At 40.5% G+C, this 19,266-nt stretch overlaps 1 protein-coding gene across 1 annotated transcript in view; it reads right to left on the bottom strand.

Moving 5' to 3' along the window:
- PIK3CB (phosphatidylinositol-4,5-bisphosphate 3-kinase catalytic subunit beta) overlaps nt 1-18,940 on the bottom strand; it is a 57,993-nt gene extending 39,053 nt beyond the window's left edge. The window contains exons 1-7 of the mRNA XM_056849815.1: nt 18,763-18,940; nt 17,578-17,803; nt 12,214-12,437; nt 7,914-8,096; nt 6,525-6,695; nt 5,953-6,039; nt 2,438-2,689 (exon numbers count right to left, since the gene is read on the bottom strand). Coding sequence (XP_056705793.1) covers nt 2,438-2,689; nt 5,953-6,039; nt 6,525-6,695; nt 7,914-8,096; nt 12,214-12,437; nt 17,578-17,803; nt 18,763-18,915 — 1,296 coding nt within the window. The 5' untranslated portion in view covers nt 18,916-18,940. The remainder of the gene's footprint in view (nt 1-2,437; nt 2,690-5,952; nt 6,040-6,524; nt 6,696-7,913; nt 8,097-12,213; nt 12,438-17,577; nt 17,804-18,762) is intronic.
- Nucleotides 18,941-19,266: the final 326 nt, after the last annotated feature.

Below are 19,266 nucleotides of genomic sequence, written 5' to 3'. Positions count from 1 at the left end.
TAATAAGGCAGTTTTTCCATGCAGAGATCAATATGTAGATTTGTATCAACCATTAATGTGTATTGCTTTTATTACATTGAAATGCAGACTCAGCAAAAAATGGTGGAGAAACGGGTCAAGAAAAGAAGGGGATTTTTTTTGTCCCTCCTTTAGCCTCCATCACCATTCCTCACCCATGAGGAGCAGAGGGGCTGCAGGGAATTTGCTGTCTCATTAAACCCTGCCCTTTATTCTGCTTTTTTTTTAGTTGTTATTGTCATTGAGTTTTTTTCTAATAAAAATAAACCCTGCCCTTTTACTGGACAGTGGGGACTGAAGAATTTTTTTCCTGGGTATGTCTTCTATTTCATGAATGGGAAAAGGCAGCCTCTCCAATCCAGTAATACCCACTGCATATATTTCTGTTGGGAGAACATCCCCTCTTGCAGCTGAAAGGATCATTTCTGGCTGGGACAATTTAGTCCAGAGGATGAAGTGTAAAAGCAGGAAGAAATATCCCTTGCCTCTCCCCCTTAAAAGGTCTCCCCTCAGTTCCCACCCCAGCTCTCCTTTGGTCCTCCCTTCCTTCCACCCTAAGCCTGCCTCACTTCCTTCCATCTGCCTCTGATTCTTGCACAAGTCAGCTCCCAGATTCTCTTTGTTACCAGTGACTCTTGTGAACACAAAGACTTTGCTCCTGCCTTGCCTGAAGCAACAGGACAAGGAAATTATTGCATCCTGAGAAATCAGGATGTGGCTGCCAGCACAATCCCTTCCCCATCCATGAACTAATTAATTTATTGCATGTTTATTTTGCTCTTCCTCCAAGGAGCATTCTCCCTTCGTTCATTTTCTCCCTTCGTTCATTTTACACTCACAACAATGCTATGAGATGCACTAGGCTGAGAAAGAATAACTGACTAAGGTTACCCAGTGATTTTCAAGAGAAGTGGGGATTTCAGTTTAGATCTGTTCAGGCCTAGTTCAACACTTTACCTCACACTAGGTTTAGGATGGCTCTGTCTCACACAGGGTTTAAGATGTAAAGACAAGTCTCCCTAACAAGTTAAAGGATCCTGTTAGTGGGGGGGGGGCAGGGTCAGTCTGTTCACTAGACGAACCTAGGCAATAGCCTAGGTCTCTAGACATGGAGGTGCACCAATCAGCCCTGTTGCTGCCATGCCCCCCCTACCTGTAGCATCAGGGTCTGCTGCAGCAAGCAGCAACCCCAGGAGGCACTGCTGGCCCCAGTGGGCAGCCTGCTCCTTCCCTTCCTCTGTTGCAGGGATGGGCCTTATCCCTCCCTCTCTGTCCTACCTCCTCACAGCACAGTACTGGGCAAGGAGAGCATGTGCCTCCTCACGACATGTGGTGTGTGTGTGTGAGAGAAGAACATGCTACAGCCTCCCCCATCCCCTCCCTATAGCATCAAGGGGGGCAAGGGGGGCAGCCTGGCATAGAGTGCCCCAAATCCTGGTGTGTGGGGGGGTAATTTGTTCTGGAAGGCCAGCTTCCTGCATCCGAGCCTCAGACTGAAGAGAAGCAAGGAGAGGTCATTTTCATATCTTTAGTGCAACTTCCAGTCTCAAGTACGGTTGCCAACCTCCAGGTGGTGGCTGGAGATCTCCCGCTATTACAACTGATCTCCAGCCGATAGCGATCAGTTCACCTGGAGGAAATGGCCGCTTTGGCAATTGGACTCTATGGCAATGAAGTGCCTCTCCTCTCCAAACCTCACCCTCCTTAGGCTCCACCCCCAAAATCTCCAGGTATTTCCCAACCTGAAACTGGCAACCCTAGTCTCAACTGGCTTTAGAATTGTGCCGGTACACACACGTGGGGACTGCGTGTGTATTTTCTTTGTTTCCTTTTTAGAAACAAGACCCGTTTTCTTGCATACTTTGCAATTATTCCCTTTTGCAGGAACTTGTACTGTCCTATCCACAGATCAAGCTTTGTACCCATTCAGTCTGCAAGCTCAGCCATCCACTTTACTAATCTGATGGATGATTTTTGCTCACTTGTATTCATAAAAGAGGCAGTGTAACGACAGTGGCTAAGAGTGTGATCTATGAAATGGGAAGTCTTGGGTTCAGATTTCACCTCAGCCATGAACCCTTTTGGAAAGCCTACATCAGCCCTAGGCTCCCACATCTGCATTAAGATAATACATAATCCTTACAGGGCTGTTGTACAGATAACCGAGCAAGCATACAAAGCTCTTTCAACATATACATGCTGTATCATCAGAAAGCTTAAGAAAGTGAAATATTTAACTGCTAAATATGAATAGCATATAACCAAGTTCTTTTTAAAAAGCTTAGGACAATTGCAGCTTTCAATTTGCAGTGCAGAATAAAAAATGTTTTTAAGTATGGAAATTAAAAGTATGTAAACATATACAGATTCCCCCTTACAAATAACAGGAATGTAAGAAGTAGTGAAATGAAAGCATTACCACTTTCCCAGCTTTCCTAATAGTCTGGTATTTGGAAGGATTAAGTGTCTTGGCTGACTTTTTATTTTTCATTTTGTCCATCACAGCATAAACCACAAAGCACAGCCTAGCCATTCTTGGCAAGTCACAAACGTTGATATCAAATTCCAAGGGCTCATTCCAAACATGGTCATTTCTCCCAGATATTTCTGAGCTTACGATAGGCTTACAAAGGAGCTCAGTTCCATGGAAAAGACCAGCCCTGACATGAACCTGCAAAGAAACGCATGACAGGGAAGTATCCAGACACATTCCACAGAACCAAACAAGAGTAAGATTGTTCACCTAGAAGCATTTCCTAATAAAAACGACAGCTCTGAAACAGTTGCCCCGATGGGGCTCATATGCAAAAATGTGCTGGAATACTAGCAACATTAAAACATTTAAACTATCCGTATTAATCACTAAGAGAAACCCAATTCTTTTTGCTGTTTCATTCATCAGGGTTAGGCATGAAAGTCTGGATGTTTTGAAAGATGCTGCTGACAAGAACCATAATTAACTACAATTTTTAAACACTACCTAAATTTTAAACATGTTGCAGCTTATTTGCAACAGTACAAATAAGGGTTAAGTTCAGCAACTTCCTTTTATGAAATTTAAGTTCTCTCTCTGAATCTCTGTACACTTGCACTTTTTGCAATGCCTTTAAAATAAGTTCATAACCAGTGCTAGAATTATATATTGTATGTCATTACATATTTATCATATCTATACATTACTAGGGATTTTTTTCTCATCACTATCTATTAATGCTAGCAAACTGAAAATTGTATTCAAATAACACAGGTAATACTAACAGCCGATATTCAAAGAGCCCCAGTGAGCATATTCAGCACTTCTGCAAATTTCCTGTTATGATTTCTATTGTGATTTCAGCTCCTTGTACCACAAAGACAGTGCTGCCCTAAGCAGAGGTAACTCCAGTTGATGCACACTGACTTCAATGGACTTAGAAGGGTATAACTCTACCGAAGATCACACTGCAATTGCACCAGTGTCCCTTAAAAGTTGCTTGTCTAGTGATATGAGGGCCAAGATTAAAAGTCAGGGATCTTGAAGGTCCCAGCATGGGCTTTTGGATTCTAACCAAAATCATCATACCCAAAATCATCTTCTCTGTTTTCCATGACAGTTCCCCCCCTGTTTTTTGTTACTTCTCATTAACTGTTACTTTTTACAATATGGGTAAATGAAAAGCAAGTTTTACGTTTCATAATAATGAGAAGACTATGATGATCACAAGAATGATAATAAAATCAATAAAAACGAGAAGACTCTGTTAGCAAACTAGCACATCAGTAAGAACTCTAAGTGTTAAAATATTTTCACACAGATGAGCATTCTGACATGCAATCCCCTAACATATGTTCTAAAGTGGCACAGTTAAGATGGTTGCGTGATATTTCGGCATGTGACGTTCAGATAATAGACTTGTTTTTAACTTATAAGATAGGTTTGAGAAGCTCCTGGTCAACCTATTTCATAATGGTGATCAATTTATGTTTTGTTCTCTAGGAAAAGGTTGTAATTTCCCCCAAATTGGAGGGGGGGCATGCTATGCACTCCCCACCCTGAAAAATGATATTCACACATTCAAGGTAGGGAGGCCAGTTACATTTTAAAAATAATTTACTTAGTTTACAGAACCAAACAAAATATTATTTCATTAGGCCACAGTATGTATCCTTAAAACATACCAATTAACCTGTAATGATTTTCATATGCATCTAGTGTATCAGACAATTAACACCTTAATATTCCTAAATACAGGTGTCTGGTTATGAGAGAACCTAAAAAAAGTAATTGTTCAGTTTCACAACTGTGACAGTTTCCTCCAAGGATTCAGAGGATGTCCTGAATAATTCTTTGTCCTTATTCATTCTCACAGGAGATTCTACTGCCTAGCCTGGAAAAGGTTTTCCTCATTTGGTGCCTCCATGAGGACATTAATTTAGTATTTCTAGAACAGGAGGAGGAACAATTTAGGATTAATCTTTCATAGAAACTGTCAGCACTGGGAAGCTGATTGGATATATATTTCAAAGGAACATAAATGCCATTTTTCATAAGCTTCTAGTATATATGTCTTACACAAATAAATTATCATCTGATTGAACTTTTATTGGTCTTATGAAGTTATTGGTTTATTTTTTTAAAAAGCAGTTTTCTGAGGGTTTTTTCTTTTAATCTGTAGAACGCCTATTGAGAAGAATCACCCAACACAGTAGCACAAGCTGCTTTTTAAATCCAGGGAGGTGCAATCCTGCAAAGGTTAACCACAGCTAAGCCCAAAAACAACAAACAACGCCCCCCCCCCCAAGGAATAGGGTTTATCTACAACTAACAGTCCCCTTGAATTTGAAAAGGTTTGGTCAAACTTTTGCTGGGCCTTGGATCAGGCTTAATTGGGGGAGTTTAGGTAGGAGCTTGCAATACATCATAGAGCACTGGTATTAGAAATACGTAAATAGAAAAGCTGCTGTACATACGGCTGTCCCATTCATCCTTTTATTAATAAGGCTCTGCGCCTTTGTTCTACCCCCCCACCCTTCAGAATTAGTTGTTCCTCTTCAGAGAAAAAGAGGAACACACTTCAGAAAAAAAGATCACACACTTTTAGAGATTCATATTTTCTTTAACATACACTTAAAACACAAATAGGTATGCAATTTTACTTAACACGACACCCTAATTACATACAGCACCACAGTATTCTAAAATGTAAACAACTACTTCTGTATAGTAAAATCACTGTATTTACCACATTTCACAGTACACAGAAATATGTATAGATTTTTTTTGTTCAAAGGACCCCTGGATTTTTTGGTAAACAGCAAGAACAAATTTAATTTTTTTTCTCTTGTCCACATGAAAATTAAGTCATTCACTTAATTGCAAGGAAAACACATGTTGTCGTATTTCAGAGGCAAAATGCCTCGTAAGGGCTTTACATAATTGTGCAATATTTTAAAGCTGTGGTTTAAAATGCAATCTTACAATTTTACAGGAAATGCTGCATCATTTGCTTCTACGCACAGCATGTTTTGTAAGCTATATGTTGAATTGAATGTCTAGAAGGACCAGATCAAGTCTTTTATCAACTGAAAATGGATCTGAATGGTTTTTTTTATCTACTGGTGACTCAAATTCTTAGTAATAGTTTATCTTTCCATTTCAGTTAAGTTTGCTAATCTATAGTAGCACATTCACATATCAGCTTTGTCACAACAGCTCTGTCTTCACAAACATTTTCAAATGGAATACTATTTTAAATGTCACTCCAGAGCTTTTGGTTATGACTGGGACGACTTGAGAAAATTCCCTGCTTTAATCATATCAGGATCTTTGAAATAACCAATGGGACTGTTCTCATTTAAGTCAACCACCTGTTTAAACAACTGGATTCACTACAATATGCTAGAGAAAATTTGTTTTAAAAGACTAATGGACCATTGGTTGGCAGAATTACTTACTTTAGCAGTCTCTTCTGTGTTCAGCTTGGTCCCGCTTACCAGCACCACCTTGAAAGGGAGGGTAATATCCCATACACTTTGAGTCAACTATTAGACAAAGGGTAAAACAATGTGAGGTTTTCCAATATATACATTCCAAGACTGAAGTCATGCTTGTTTAAAAAATCTTGCACTCTGTCCCGCACTAATTTTTCTCTCCCTCCCCAAGAAAAATTTGTTCAAGGTTCAATATAAAATTTAATCTGAAGACAGTCAGTATATTGAGAAATTTGTACCATGTACACATGCTGTAACTGTTCTTAAATCAATCGCCTCTACCAAATAAGTTTAGCCCAGATCTAGGTAGCCCCAGGCTAGCCTGATCTTGTCAGATCTCAGAAGCTAAGTAGGGTCAGCCCTGGCTAGTATTTGGATGGGAGACCTCTAAGGAATACCGGGGTTGTGATGCGGAGGCAGGCAATGACAAACCACCTCTGAATATCTCTTGCCTTCAAAATCCTACGGGGTTGCCGTAAGTCAGCTGTGACTTGACGGGGGGAAAAACCAAATAAGTTTAGACAGCAAACACTCACAGCTACTGTTCGTGATTTTTTGGGTGGCAGAGGAAGAGGAAGGTTGGATGATTTTCGGTTTATGGCAGCTTCTACGGCAATCATTTCCTGTTCGCACATTTTCTTTATGCTGCTACATTCAACAAGAGTCAGCTGAGGAAGAATTCTGTTCATCACACAGCGATGGATATACTAAGAAGAGATGAGGAAATTATTCAGTTATGCCAAAAAAGTAAACATGTACTTCTTGATGTAAACATACACTATCAAAGAACTTCAGATGAAGAAGGAAAGAATTTGAAATGACTGGTCTTTTTTATACAATTAGCCAGATGATTGGCCTTCCATTTCCCTTGGTTGCCCATTAGATGCAGATTGATGTAAGATTTTTTCCCCTTGCAATACAAGTTGCAAGTCTGAAAATGACTCACAGAACTTGTTTAATATTTCAGATGTCTAGGCGCCTAGACAACAAGGATTTCTAAAGTCACACAGGTAAAGCACAAGGTTTTAAGACGGCTACACTAATACAATTCAGATCTGAAGTGTCTAGAATTGTTTCTGTGGACACTGACCAACGTTACCATTAATGAAGCTGAAATGTTCATGACTGTTAAATCCAGTTAATCCCTTCTGGGTCTTAGAATCAGTGGGCTGGATCGAGTTAATCATGAACAGAATAAGTCCAGAGAATGGCCCAAAGGATCCAGGAATGTCTGGGAACAGTGCAGCACAGAGGGGCAGCTGCCAGGAGGAAGGAATCAGAAGAAAGGTTGTCCAAGCTCTTATTCCATTCACAGAAGATCTCAGACACGAAGAAAGGCAAACAATTGCTGTGAATTTCCCAGCAAGCTCCAAACCATCGTGCCAGGTCTCATTTAGTTCCTAAGGGGCTCCCAACCCTCAGCAGTAACTTTGGGGAGGGGCACCGGAAGCTGCAGGAGGATAGAAAGGGAGAAAGATCCACTCTCTGCACACTTTCCATTCACCATTCATTGGATCTAGTGGTTTTCCTGGGATCTTTTCTGCTGACCTTTAACTACCACGAGATATCCTTTCTGCTTGCCCAGCCATCCTGTTATCATTTCTACTCTTTACGACTCATTGTAATGCACACAAAGTTTGTTTTGATTGCCTACGCCAAACTGCTTTTATTAATTGTAGTTTATAATTCTGAGCCCTTGGAGCAACATCTAGAACATTTTTCCCAACTCCTTATGCTGAATTACTTTTATGGCACCTGATAAGTCTGCTGCTTAGGATGTCTAGGATTTTAGTCGCTTAAAAACAAAAACAAAAACAGTTATATAAACTGCTGTAAGCTGCTTTGAGCTGTGTTGGAGAACCTGCTTAATGAGTATTTCAAATGTGAGAGAACATGCATGAGAGCTGTTTTAAAAGCATGCATACCTGGAACTGAATTAATGGATGGTCCCCAAAGACATATTCCAGTCTTCCGCTGACTTGCAGCACATAGTCATAAGGATCAACTACTTCATCTTCCCTTCCGTGGATAGTCAAACGCTTCCGAATTGCCAGTTCATTCAACTTGATAGGGTTTATGTTAGGAGAAACCTGGAAACTAAATACATCCTGTTAAAAAGGAAAAGGCAATCAAGTGTTAAGAGTGATTTATTTACATCCCAATCCTCAACATTTGCATCCATCTATCTGCCTGCATTGCTGATGTACCACAGCTGAAAGGAAAGATTCTGAAATTCGGCCCTGACACAGTTCATATCATCCTGACAAGCTTTAGGACAGATTGAGGCAAATTTTAGAAACTCCAGTAACTGCTAATGTTCAGCATCCTTCACAGTTAGCATGGAGTATAAGCTTCAATGGCTACTAAACCAAAACAGTACACAAAATGTACTCAGTATAGACTAGAATCTATTTTTCATCTGTGACATTAAGCTTGGATGGAGGGACCATTATAATTAAATGAAGCAATCTATTGCAGTTTCAGGTTCAAAAAAGTAGTTTTTAGTGTCTGTCCTGGCGAAATGTTAAAACATTCTTATTACAGTACATCAGATGAATGTCTTCCTTGTGCCTTATGGAGCTGGGGAATAAGTGTACCCATGCTACTATTTAATATGTAACTGTGTGAGATGAAACTATTATTTTTCTTTGCTTGAATCCTCTTCACAAATTCTTGTTTTGCTTTCTTGTAAAAGCATATGCAGAGCTTTCATTTTTTAAATACTATAGGAAAATAAAATAATTCAAAAGCAATTATTTACAAATGTAAACCATAGTCTGTCTGTCTATCTATCTATATTTGTCTAGAGGCTTATTTACGTAACCGCCCTCTGGTAATGGGCCAAGCCCTACAAATGGAAAAATCATAACCATAATGAAAAAGTCAGTCAAAATCAATTCAATATTTTCTTAGTTTCAAAACTCATTTGTTTCAAAACAGCTACTTTCCCTGAAGTTACTGCCAGACACTGAGGCCTTTCCAAAAAAGCAAGCCTTCATTTCTTTAAAGGCAAATACTCTGGGTTTTTTTCATAAGCAATTTATGAGTCTTGAGGAACATCTGTTTCTGTAAAGTGCTAGGAACATTGTTTTTTTAAGTTGCAAAACATTGATGAATGAGCGACACTCAGAAAAATATAAGCAGTGCCATCCTAAGCAGAGTTATACCCTTCTACGTCCATTATAAGTCAGTGGGCTTATAAGGTGTACATTTGCTGAAAATGGCACTGTAAACCATTCAGACTTGCATGTCAGTGTCCAAAAGGCTAACTGTTGCCCTTGTGTCTTACTATTTCTTGGTCCTAACAAAAGAATAAATCACTGCAGCAGTATCACAGTCATAAAAGGGATAAATAAGCCAGAAATACAATCAAAAGATAGCTTGGCATATTATTTCAAGTGAAGTAAAAAGGTAAGTGAGGATGGGCCAAAGCAAACAAGTTGTGCCATATACCCATCTTAACATTCTTGTATTCGCTCACCCTCAAAAACAACAAGTACTTTGCCTACGCACATGAAGCAACATGTGGGATGAAGAGAGGGCTTACAGATCACAGGTTCTTGATGATTTCCCCAGTTTTGCCAAATTTTCTTGCTCCTGTGACTTCCTAGACTGGAAGGGCAACCACTTTGGACTCTTTAATAGGGGCCACATTGCTTAATGGAGACTTTCACTGTTCGCGGCAGAGCGATAATTCCTCTTCCTGCCTCAAGTTCTAAGGGGAAATTCAGGACTCAGGAGTGGCCCTTGCCCATTCTGGTGGGTAAGAAATAACCAATCTCCAGTAAGGGGGAAGTGACTTGGGGAAGACTTATAAAACTCTCCTCCCCACGAGCTCATGGTACAGTCCCTAGAGTTGCTCAGCAAGGTACCTGCTTTGAGTGGGAACGTCTACGTTCATGTAAGAGGCATGGCTCCGTTAGTTATCCAGAGTCCAGGCCAAAGAAATAAGGGAAATTATGAATCAGTTTACGGTAGTTGCACTAAGGAATTGTTTTTTTCTTGCTGTTAGCTCAGGGTGATATTTTTCTATTGCCAAAGTTCAAACTTACTGTTGTACTTCTTTTGTTTTCTGTTAAATACAATCACTAAATAAACATTTTAAAATTTTGCTTTTTTAATGTCTTACACTTAGTTGCAGGTCCAGGCTACACCGCCTTGTGAAAGGAGACACTGCTCAGGGAATTATAGGGGATGGGAGAGGGGTAACCTGGGTCTTCCCAGGTTATAGTTATAGCAAAATCCCCAAACCGGGCTGGTGGCAGCACCAGCTACCTAGCACACTCCAATTTTAATAGGGGCAGTCAGAAGACAGAGGTGGAGAGGGGAAGGTATCTGTATGCCACCAAAAAAGAGAGCCTAATCCAGGATCTCCTCCCCATTCAAGTGCCTCCCACTTCCATGACAACGTAGGATGTTATTGTATGCATTGAACTGTTGATACAACAGCTATTACAGAATCGATTGGCAATTCCCTACTATTGGCAGCCAGTTAGATTGATAAGAGTTATTTTTCAGTTTACAAACAAGCAGAGAGAAAGGTATAATGTTCAAAGTCTGTTTTAAGCATGCCCTAGGCTTTGCATAGGAGCCCCATGGTGCAGAGTGGTAAACTGCAGTACCGCAGTCCAAGCTCTGCTCACGACCTGAGTTCGATCCCGACAGAAGTTGGTTTCAGGTAGCCGGCTCAAGGTTGACTCAGCCTTCCATCCTTCCGAGGTCGGTAAAATGAGTACCCAGCTTGCTGGGGGTAAAGGAAGATAACTGGGAAAGGCACTGGCAAACTACCCCGTAAACAAAGTCTGTCTAGTAAACGTCAGGATGTGACGTCACCCTATGGGTCAGGAATGACCCGGTGCTTGCACGGGGGACCGTTACTTTACCATAAGGCTTTGCATAAGTTCAGTGGAATTTTCTTCATATTTGTATTTCTTTTAACATCAGGCCTTCATGCTCTAACGTACAAATAGCCTTTTTCATTTTCAAAAACTGATTGTATATTTGTTTTTTAAACAGGCATCCTTCCTTTACTCTCTGTGCCACAAAACAAAGCTTCTTTTCGATGTAATACCTTGGATCCAGACTGGAAACTGGCTAGTGGTGAGACAAGGTCGTCCATTCCAGCAGTCTAGCCCATTCACCTGCCTAACACATTAAGTGGAGCGCCAAATGGGAAACTGGCATACATTCCCAAACAAGACATCAGGCCACTGATCTGACCAGTAAGGGAGGTCTGGAGCAAATGTCATTTGCAATTTGCCCAAGGCAGTATGTGGCAGTTGTCATAATCCTAGGCCTAAGGCCAAAAATTGGGTGGCCTGCAGGTCTCAAAGAAGCCTGTCTTCTACTAGGTTGCCAACCTCCAGGTAGTGGCTGGAGATCTCCTGGTATTTCAACTGATTTCAAAGTGACGGAGATCACTTCCCCTGAAGACAATGGCTGCTTTGGAAGGTGGACTCTATAGCATTACACCCCTCTGAGGTTCCTCACCTTTCCAAACTCCACCCGCCTGAGACTCCATCCCCCAAATCTCCCAACCTAGAGCTGGCAACCCTAGTCTGCCATTAAGGCCAGAGAGCTGTGTAAATTTCGCAACAGGCCTACATTTGCCAAGCTCCCTCCAAGCCTTGTGATTGGACTCGGGAAAAAGGAGCCAATCAATAACGAGGAGGTACGGCTTGGACAGAAAGCATATAAGGCCCTGCACAGAGAAAGAGAGTGTTCTTTCCTTGAAGCTGCTTTTGGAAGGAGCTGATCCCTTACCCCATAGTCTGGCCTACTGGGATTAGGTATTGACATAGAAACAAGAACTCGTTAAGGCAGTAGCATTAGAGAATTTTGTTGTTTTCCATCCAGCTTGTTTTCTGTGTGAGTTCTGCCCTGCATAGTTGTAGTTGTTATATTAATTCTGCCCCATTTCTATAACTATTCTCTCTTCTCATTCACTCTGCCTGGGTCCTTCATGCCTCAAATGTGGTCATACATCAGGGCCTGCCCTGACTGAAAAGGGAGCTGCCGGGGGCAGGAAGGGTGCTCTGGGCCGTCTCCAGTAAAGTCCGACACCCAGAGTGGCCAGTTAAGGCCTTTGCCTGCTCCTGGGTTGAAGGAGGAGGAAAGGATCCCTTGTCAGTCTACATTAAACACTGCACGACCCCGCTCCTTTTGCAACAGTACTATAGTGATGGGTGTATGGAAATGTTTTCCAACAGTGGCCAACAATCCTACCTGACAGTTGTCAAAATGAACAGCTACAACTAGATTGCCACCATAGAGTTTATCTTGGAGATTTTCTGGGATTGCTGGTTCTTGTTCTGGAGGATAAGTGTGTTTTAGCCAGTCAATCCAAGATAACCCTATAAGCGACTTCATCTTTTCTTCACTGATTCGTCCCATCTTATCCCGGAATTCTTTTACTTCTGGGTCCTGTAGGGCATCAAACTCTTGGAGACCTGAAACAGATGAATGAAAAGCAAGGTATTTTAATCAGCAATGGTAATCTCATACTACATAAACTGTACTTATTACTTTTGGAGTTAGTATTACCTAAATTAAAATTCCACATATTCTACAAAAACAAAGATTATTCAAGACATCAGAATTACATCTTCCAGGAAAAATATAAAGACTGACTTTCGAATAACAACCATAGACTAATTATGTCTAGCTTGGATACTGAAACTGGCATCTTTTGCCCAAGTACTTTAAATTATATTTCAACTGTTTTATAAAGAGACATATAAACCGTTCATTGGAAAAAAACTGTATTATATCCTACATATGAGTTCATGGGTGGCTTTATTGTATTTTATCTGTTTTTAATGCCGCATTGAAGATCATCTGATAAGCATTTGATACATACGATAATCCTTTTATAATAGTGGGTGCACAATTTAATCTCACTCTGCATGTTTAAAATCAAATAAATGAGCAAAATACAAGAAGCTCTAGGATTCTTTCTTTCCATCCTAAGGCAGGTCTACCATTAGTAATAGCTTCATGTATATAGTGATGAGTTAATAGTGATTTACTGTGCACATATAAATGTTTGCTATGATGAATACAACACATGAAGAGAAAAGATGCACCTATAAATATTCAGTGGATATATACCATGACATCCATGGGTACCTACGTATATGCAGCCCCTAATATGTATGCTCCGCCATGTTTATAGACATGTCTCCTTTTTTCATATAGCATAAATGAACTCTTGCAAGGATGTTTTTAGAGGTACTATTTTGCCACTTTTAAACAAGAGCAGAATTAAAGCCTTATTTTATTTGACCGGGGAGGGGTTAACAATCTACCTAAACAAGGAGTATTAAGAATGCTGGACTGGCTGTGCGTCAGTAGAAACTATTGTCACTATGGGCATGTTAACATTCAGTTTGCTGTTGAAATCTAAACAAAACTTGCAGCCTTTGTGCCTGGACTAACAATTGCCCATTGTTTTGATGACAGGCTTGGTCTCACTAGTGACTATTTTTAATTTCAATGTACAATAGCAAGTGAGTAATCTGTCAATTCCCTTAGGAATGAAACATTCTGTTTTAAAAAATCCACAACAGCAACTGACTTTTGGTACAGTTTCTGCTTGCTATAAAATACCTAACTGCGTATGACAATGTCTTTGTTTTTTAAAAAACCTATTAGACAACATGTACTGTATCAAGGAGTATAATCAGAAACCTAGCAGGTTTTTTTAAAAAAGTTTTCATTCACCACAAACACCCAGTATTAGAGACTGAAGGTCACAAGTGCCATTCCCACAAGTCCTTTTCTGGTGCTCCTGTCTTGCATACTGGGAAAGCATACTACACATGATTCTGCCAGTATGTATGATTGCTATTTTCATGTGAAAAGGACAACATGCAGATTTTACAGATTTGATATGCACAAACACAGAACTCTGGAAAAAAAACAAAAGAAAATATGAGTTTCTGGTAGCATGAACTGCGGCTGGAAAATACATGCACTGTCCATTTCACCCAAAATGACAATTTTTGCATACCAAGAAGACTGCTTCCATACTGTTGTGTCTGTGTGTGTATTATGTGCCGTCAAGTTGCTTCTGACTGATGGTGACCCTATGAATTAATGACCTCCAAAACATCCTATAGTTAGCAGATTTGCTCAGGCCTTGCAAACTAAGTCATGGTTTCCTTTATTGAGTCAGTCCATCTCATCTCTTTTCCTGTTGTCTACTACTTTTCCTAGCATTATTGTCTTTTCCAGAGAGTCATGTCTTCTCATAATGCGACCAAAGTACAATAGCTTCAGTTTATTCATTTTAGCTTTAGGGAAGGTTCAGGATTTATTTAATCTAGAACCTACTTAGTAGTCTTTTTCACAGTCCATGGTATCCGTAAAACTCTCCTTCAATACCACATTTCAAATAAATCAGCTTTCTTCCTATAAGCTTTCTTCACTGTCCAACTTTCACACCCATACACTATGGTATGAATTAGCTTGCTCTTGGTCACCAGCAACACATCCTTACACTTAAGGATCTTTTCTAGAACCTTCCTAATCTACTTCCTGACATTTGGTTGCCATCTCCCATTTGGTTGATGACTGAGCCAAGGAATAGAAAATATTTAACAATTGTTTAATTCCTCTTTAGTCATCACTTTTGTCTTCATGATGTTCAGCTGTAATCCAGCTTTGACGCTAACTTTAACCTTCCATCAGCAGTCATTTCTAATAGCCTTCACTATTTTCTGCCTGTAATGTGGTGTCATCTGCATATTTCAAACTGTTCCTATTTTTACTCATCTAATCTAATCCAGCTTTCCTTATGATATGCATATAGATTGGGATAAAATGAGAAAAGTGGTGGGTACACAACTTCATCCCATAGCTCTAGTTAAGGATGCTTTACCAACAATGTAGCTTTACATTCTGTTGTAAAATATGCTGAAGGCTTCATGAAGCTAGATAGCAAGATATAATTCTAGGTTATTTTCTTATCTTTTTCTTTTTGATTTTTTTATCTTTTTCTTTTTTTTAAAAAAATGGGTTGATTAGGCTACAGTCCTAAGGCGCTTTCATGGGAGTGAGCTCCAAGCAGCCTGATTAGCCCAATTTGGCCTGCGTTTGTCAGGCCTTGACAGCTAGGCAAAAGTTAACCACAGTTAGTACTTGAATGGTAAACCACCTAGGTACACAAGAGTTGCTGTGCGGAGGAAGGCAATGGCAAATAGCCTCTGCTCATCTCTTGGCTGAAATGCCTTGTGGAAGGAGTCACCATGGGCTAGTTAGAACTCTACAGTTCTTCTTCTTCTTTCCAACTTGACCTGCTTAGGATTCAAACCTGATTTATTAGCTAAGTTACTGATTTACCACTTCCAAATATTATTAGCATTTTAGATTGCAATTTTAAATTGCTGTTTAGGATTATGTTGTTTATTGTTTTATTGTACAAATGTACTTCACAGTGTGTTTTTATTTTGTAAACTGCCTTAGGAGCAGCATGCGGAGAGTCAGTCAAAACCTCTTTTAGATAAAATAAATAAAAATAAATTAAAAACACAAGTTCTCTTGTGAAGAAAAATTACACTGCCACATCTTACTGTACCTGCAAAGGATACAGAATACTCTTTCTGTGCGATATACTGAGAAATAGTAGTCTATCTATGGTCTTTTAATTCATTCATACCATGAATCAAAATAACGTACATATAGAAATAAGCCATTAAGAAGAAGAAGAGTTGGTTTTTATATGCCAACTTTCTCCACCTTTTAAGGAGAATCAAAGCGGCCTTCCCTTCCTCTCCCCACAACAGGCACCTTGTGAGGTAGGTGGGGCTGAGAGAGTTCTGAGAGAACTGTGACTGGCCCAAGGTCACCCAGCAGGCTTCCTGTGTAGGAGTGGGGAATCAAACCTGGTTCTCCAGATTAGAGTCCACCGCTCTTAACCAAAACACAGCACTGGCTCTCAACCACATTCAGTAGCCTAAAACGACATTCATAAAACAGGCCTGAAGCAGACCATAAAAACAGCTTATGGATCCTGAATTCAATGTCTGGGTTAAAGGGAAAAAACGGACACCTAAAAGGCCATAAGGCTGGTGCCTGGGAAGCCTCAAGGGGAAGGGCATGGCACAAGTGAGGTGCCACCACTGAAAAAGCCCCATCTCAAGTTGCCCCCAGCCTCACCTCTGCAGGAACACAGAACAGGCCTTGGGAAGACAATCTGAAATGGCAGGCTGGTCTGATGGTGAACAAAAAATAAACAGATTTTTGTTGTAACGTCTCTGATCACTGAGAAATTTCTGTTTGACTGACCAGATGACCAAGCAGATGAAAGCTGCCTTTTACAGAGTCAGATCACCAGTTCACCTGACTGGCAGCAGCTCCTCTTTAAAAAACAACAACAACACACCTCTTACCTGACATGTTAATGATTTGGTGACTGAACCTTGTGGGGCCTTCCACACAATGTGCATTTTGCCCCTGACCTATGGCCATTTCCCTTTCTGTATGATGTAGTTCAAATTGTACTAGTCATGTGCTGCTGCAGCCAATGCAAGTACAGGTAATAACAAAGCTGGCAGCATCCCTATCAAGTCAGTATACCCTGAGGTTGGGCAACTGTGAGGGCCCAGAGCTTCTGGCAGGGCCTACTGCCACTGACCTCTTGCCCGCATGTCTGTCCCACCACCTGCCTGCATGCCCTTCTCCTTATCTGCTTGGTGCTCCACCATCCATCCTCCTTGTCACATGCACCACCCAGCACTATTGTTGAAGGTCACGCAGGTGGCAAAAAGTAGCAGTGTTTCTGGCAACAACAGTGGTAACACTCCACAGACACATGCTGCCTGGTGCAATTGGACAAGGCCATGTGGAAGGATTCACGGGCCAAGAAAGGACACTTAGGCAGGTAGATGGACAGGAAGGGGGGTGCCAGTGGGTGGGCAGAGGAGGGAAGGGGCACTCTCTGGCCAGGGATCTCCAAAACCTGGAACTGGCCTTGACCCATCCATGCTTAATGAACTCTTAATGGGAAAGAGCAAGAGTCCAGTAGCATCTTAAAGACTAATAAAATTTCTGGCAGGGTATGAGTTTACGTGAGTCACAGTGCATTTCTTCAGATACAGCCAGAATGTGGATCCATCTAAGATCCGCATTCTAGCTGAATCCGAAGAAGGGAGCTGTGACTCACGAAAGCTCATACCCTGCCAGAAATTTTATTCATCTTTAAGGTGCTACTGGACTCTTGCTCTTTTCTACTGCTACAGACAAACATGGCTACCCACTGAGATCTAAATGGGAAAGGCTATGACAATAATAAGTTATAGCAAGATGACAAATTGGTTTCTGAATGCATTCCTCGCCTTTATTAATATTAAAATATTTCAATTTGAAAACTGTCATAGCATCAATTGGAACAATGAAAAGTTAATACATGAACAGCAAGTAATGTGCAGGATGACCACATCAAGGAAAGGTTGTCGAAATCAAAAAAGATAACTGCAGTTTCTTTCAAGGAAAAATTCACTGTCTTGTTTCAAACCATCTATATTTCATGCTCTTTTAATGCTGCCTCTCACTATGCCTCTTCTCAAAGACAAGAATATTGATATCTACCTTTTCCTATGAGGACACCTATCTTGGAGTCCAATTTTTCTCCTGGGTCACAGCTTCTTGTAATTAACTGAAGGACAGGAAGAAATGGTCGAACGTCACAGAGTCTTCGCGTCTCATCTTCCAGTTCCTCACGAACTGCTGTCTGATTCACACAGGAAAACATATAGGAGTCTATCTCCATAAGGAGGTGAAATAGCGGGTAGCTGTGCGCTTGCTTCCATAATAGCTGCAAAGAAGCAAAGAAAGTAGAATGTATTTTTTAAAATCCACTCACTGGACAGTAAGGTCTCTATCAACTTTACATGCAGTGTTTACTGTACATTTCAATGTTGCCCTTCCAATCATTTCCAGAACCCACTTTAAAGTTTTTAAATCAAATTCAGCTGAACGAAGCCTCCAAACAACTAGGGTAGGATATACATCTAATTTAAAATAATATGGCTTTTTTTTAAGTAAATATTATGCTTGAAAAAAAGCTTGTTCTCAGCGCTCTAGAATAAAAAAGCCAGAGATAAAATGTGCTCTTCTCAGTATCATGTTCTGGTGAAAGGGACTGCTAGAGTTCCAACCCTTTCCTGACAGGTGTCCCCACCCCAAGTGATCTCTCTGTCTGGTTTTTATATGGGTTTGGCAATGCCACTGCTAAAAAAGGAGTTAATCCCAGGTCAGGAGTGAAACCAGTTGGCCACTGAGACTTCTGGGTTCATCTGCCAATGAGCTCACAGTGGCTGGGATCCTGCCATCTGCCTGTCTTCTATGTTGAATTTGGAAGTGTCAGACTTGTTCATCGCTATAGGGCTAAAGAGTAGACAGAACCCTAGACTTCTCATATGCCGTTATGGCATCTAGCTCACAAATCTTTCTCGAAAACATGATTCAACACATTTCAGTTCTCTTATCATATTACACATCTGCTATGGCCTGCAATCAAAGCAATAAAAAGGATCTAAACTGTTTGCGCACTTTCATGGAAGCAGCCAATGGGATGATAACTCCCAGGATGAAGTTTCCACAGATGCAAATATTATATGGGAATCTGCTCTTAACACACCATGCCCTTAGTCATGATAGCAAAGTGTACTTGGGCTGCACAGTCCTAAACCTCAAACACTGAAATTATATGGATAGCAAGAAGAATTTGATGAGAGATCAACAATGGATAATTTAAGAGCCAGCCAACTTTACCTGTTTTATATGAGAAATAGTGGCATCGCGAGGGACATCTAGACTGATGTAGATTCCAGTGGGTAGGAGGCAGTCCACAGATATTGAGCCATCAGCTGCTATATGTGAGTCTACTGCCCAGATGTCCAGGGTATCTGCCATGGCAGGAGGCATCGTAGATTTTAAATATCATAACCATGTGGTCCTAATGGAGGGGAAAAAATTAAGATTCCACCATCTGAGAATTTGCCAGGTCTGCTTCCAGAGGGTAGCTTGTAAGGTCAGAATTGAACGCTAAACACATCAAAGCCCATTCCACACATAAAACAATACACAAACTTTAGATAGTAGTTGTTGTTATGGCATCAATCCCAAACACACACAAAACCGAAGAACACTGTGAAAAGAACAAGGGCCAAAAAGAAAGGTGTACAAGGGAGCAACAGACAGAAAAAGCAACAGAGTAAATGGCATTTTCATATATATGTATATTAATTCCAGTCTACTACACAAAAGGCCAAAAAA

Source organism: Euleptes europaea, chromosome 5 (genome assembly GCF_029931775.1).
Source record: "Euleptes europaea isolate rEulEur1 chromosome 5, rEulEur1.hap1, whole genome shotgun sequence".
Taxonomy (NCBI): Eukaryota; Metazoa; Chordata; class Lepidosauria; order Squamata; family Sphaerodactylidae; genus Euleptes; species Euleptes europaea.
This window is presented reverse-complemented; position numbering and strand designations above follow the sequence as displayed.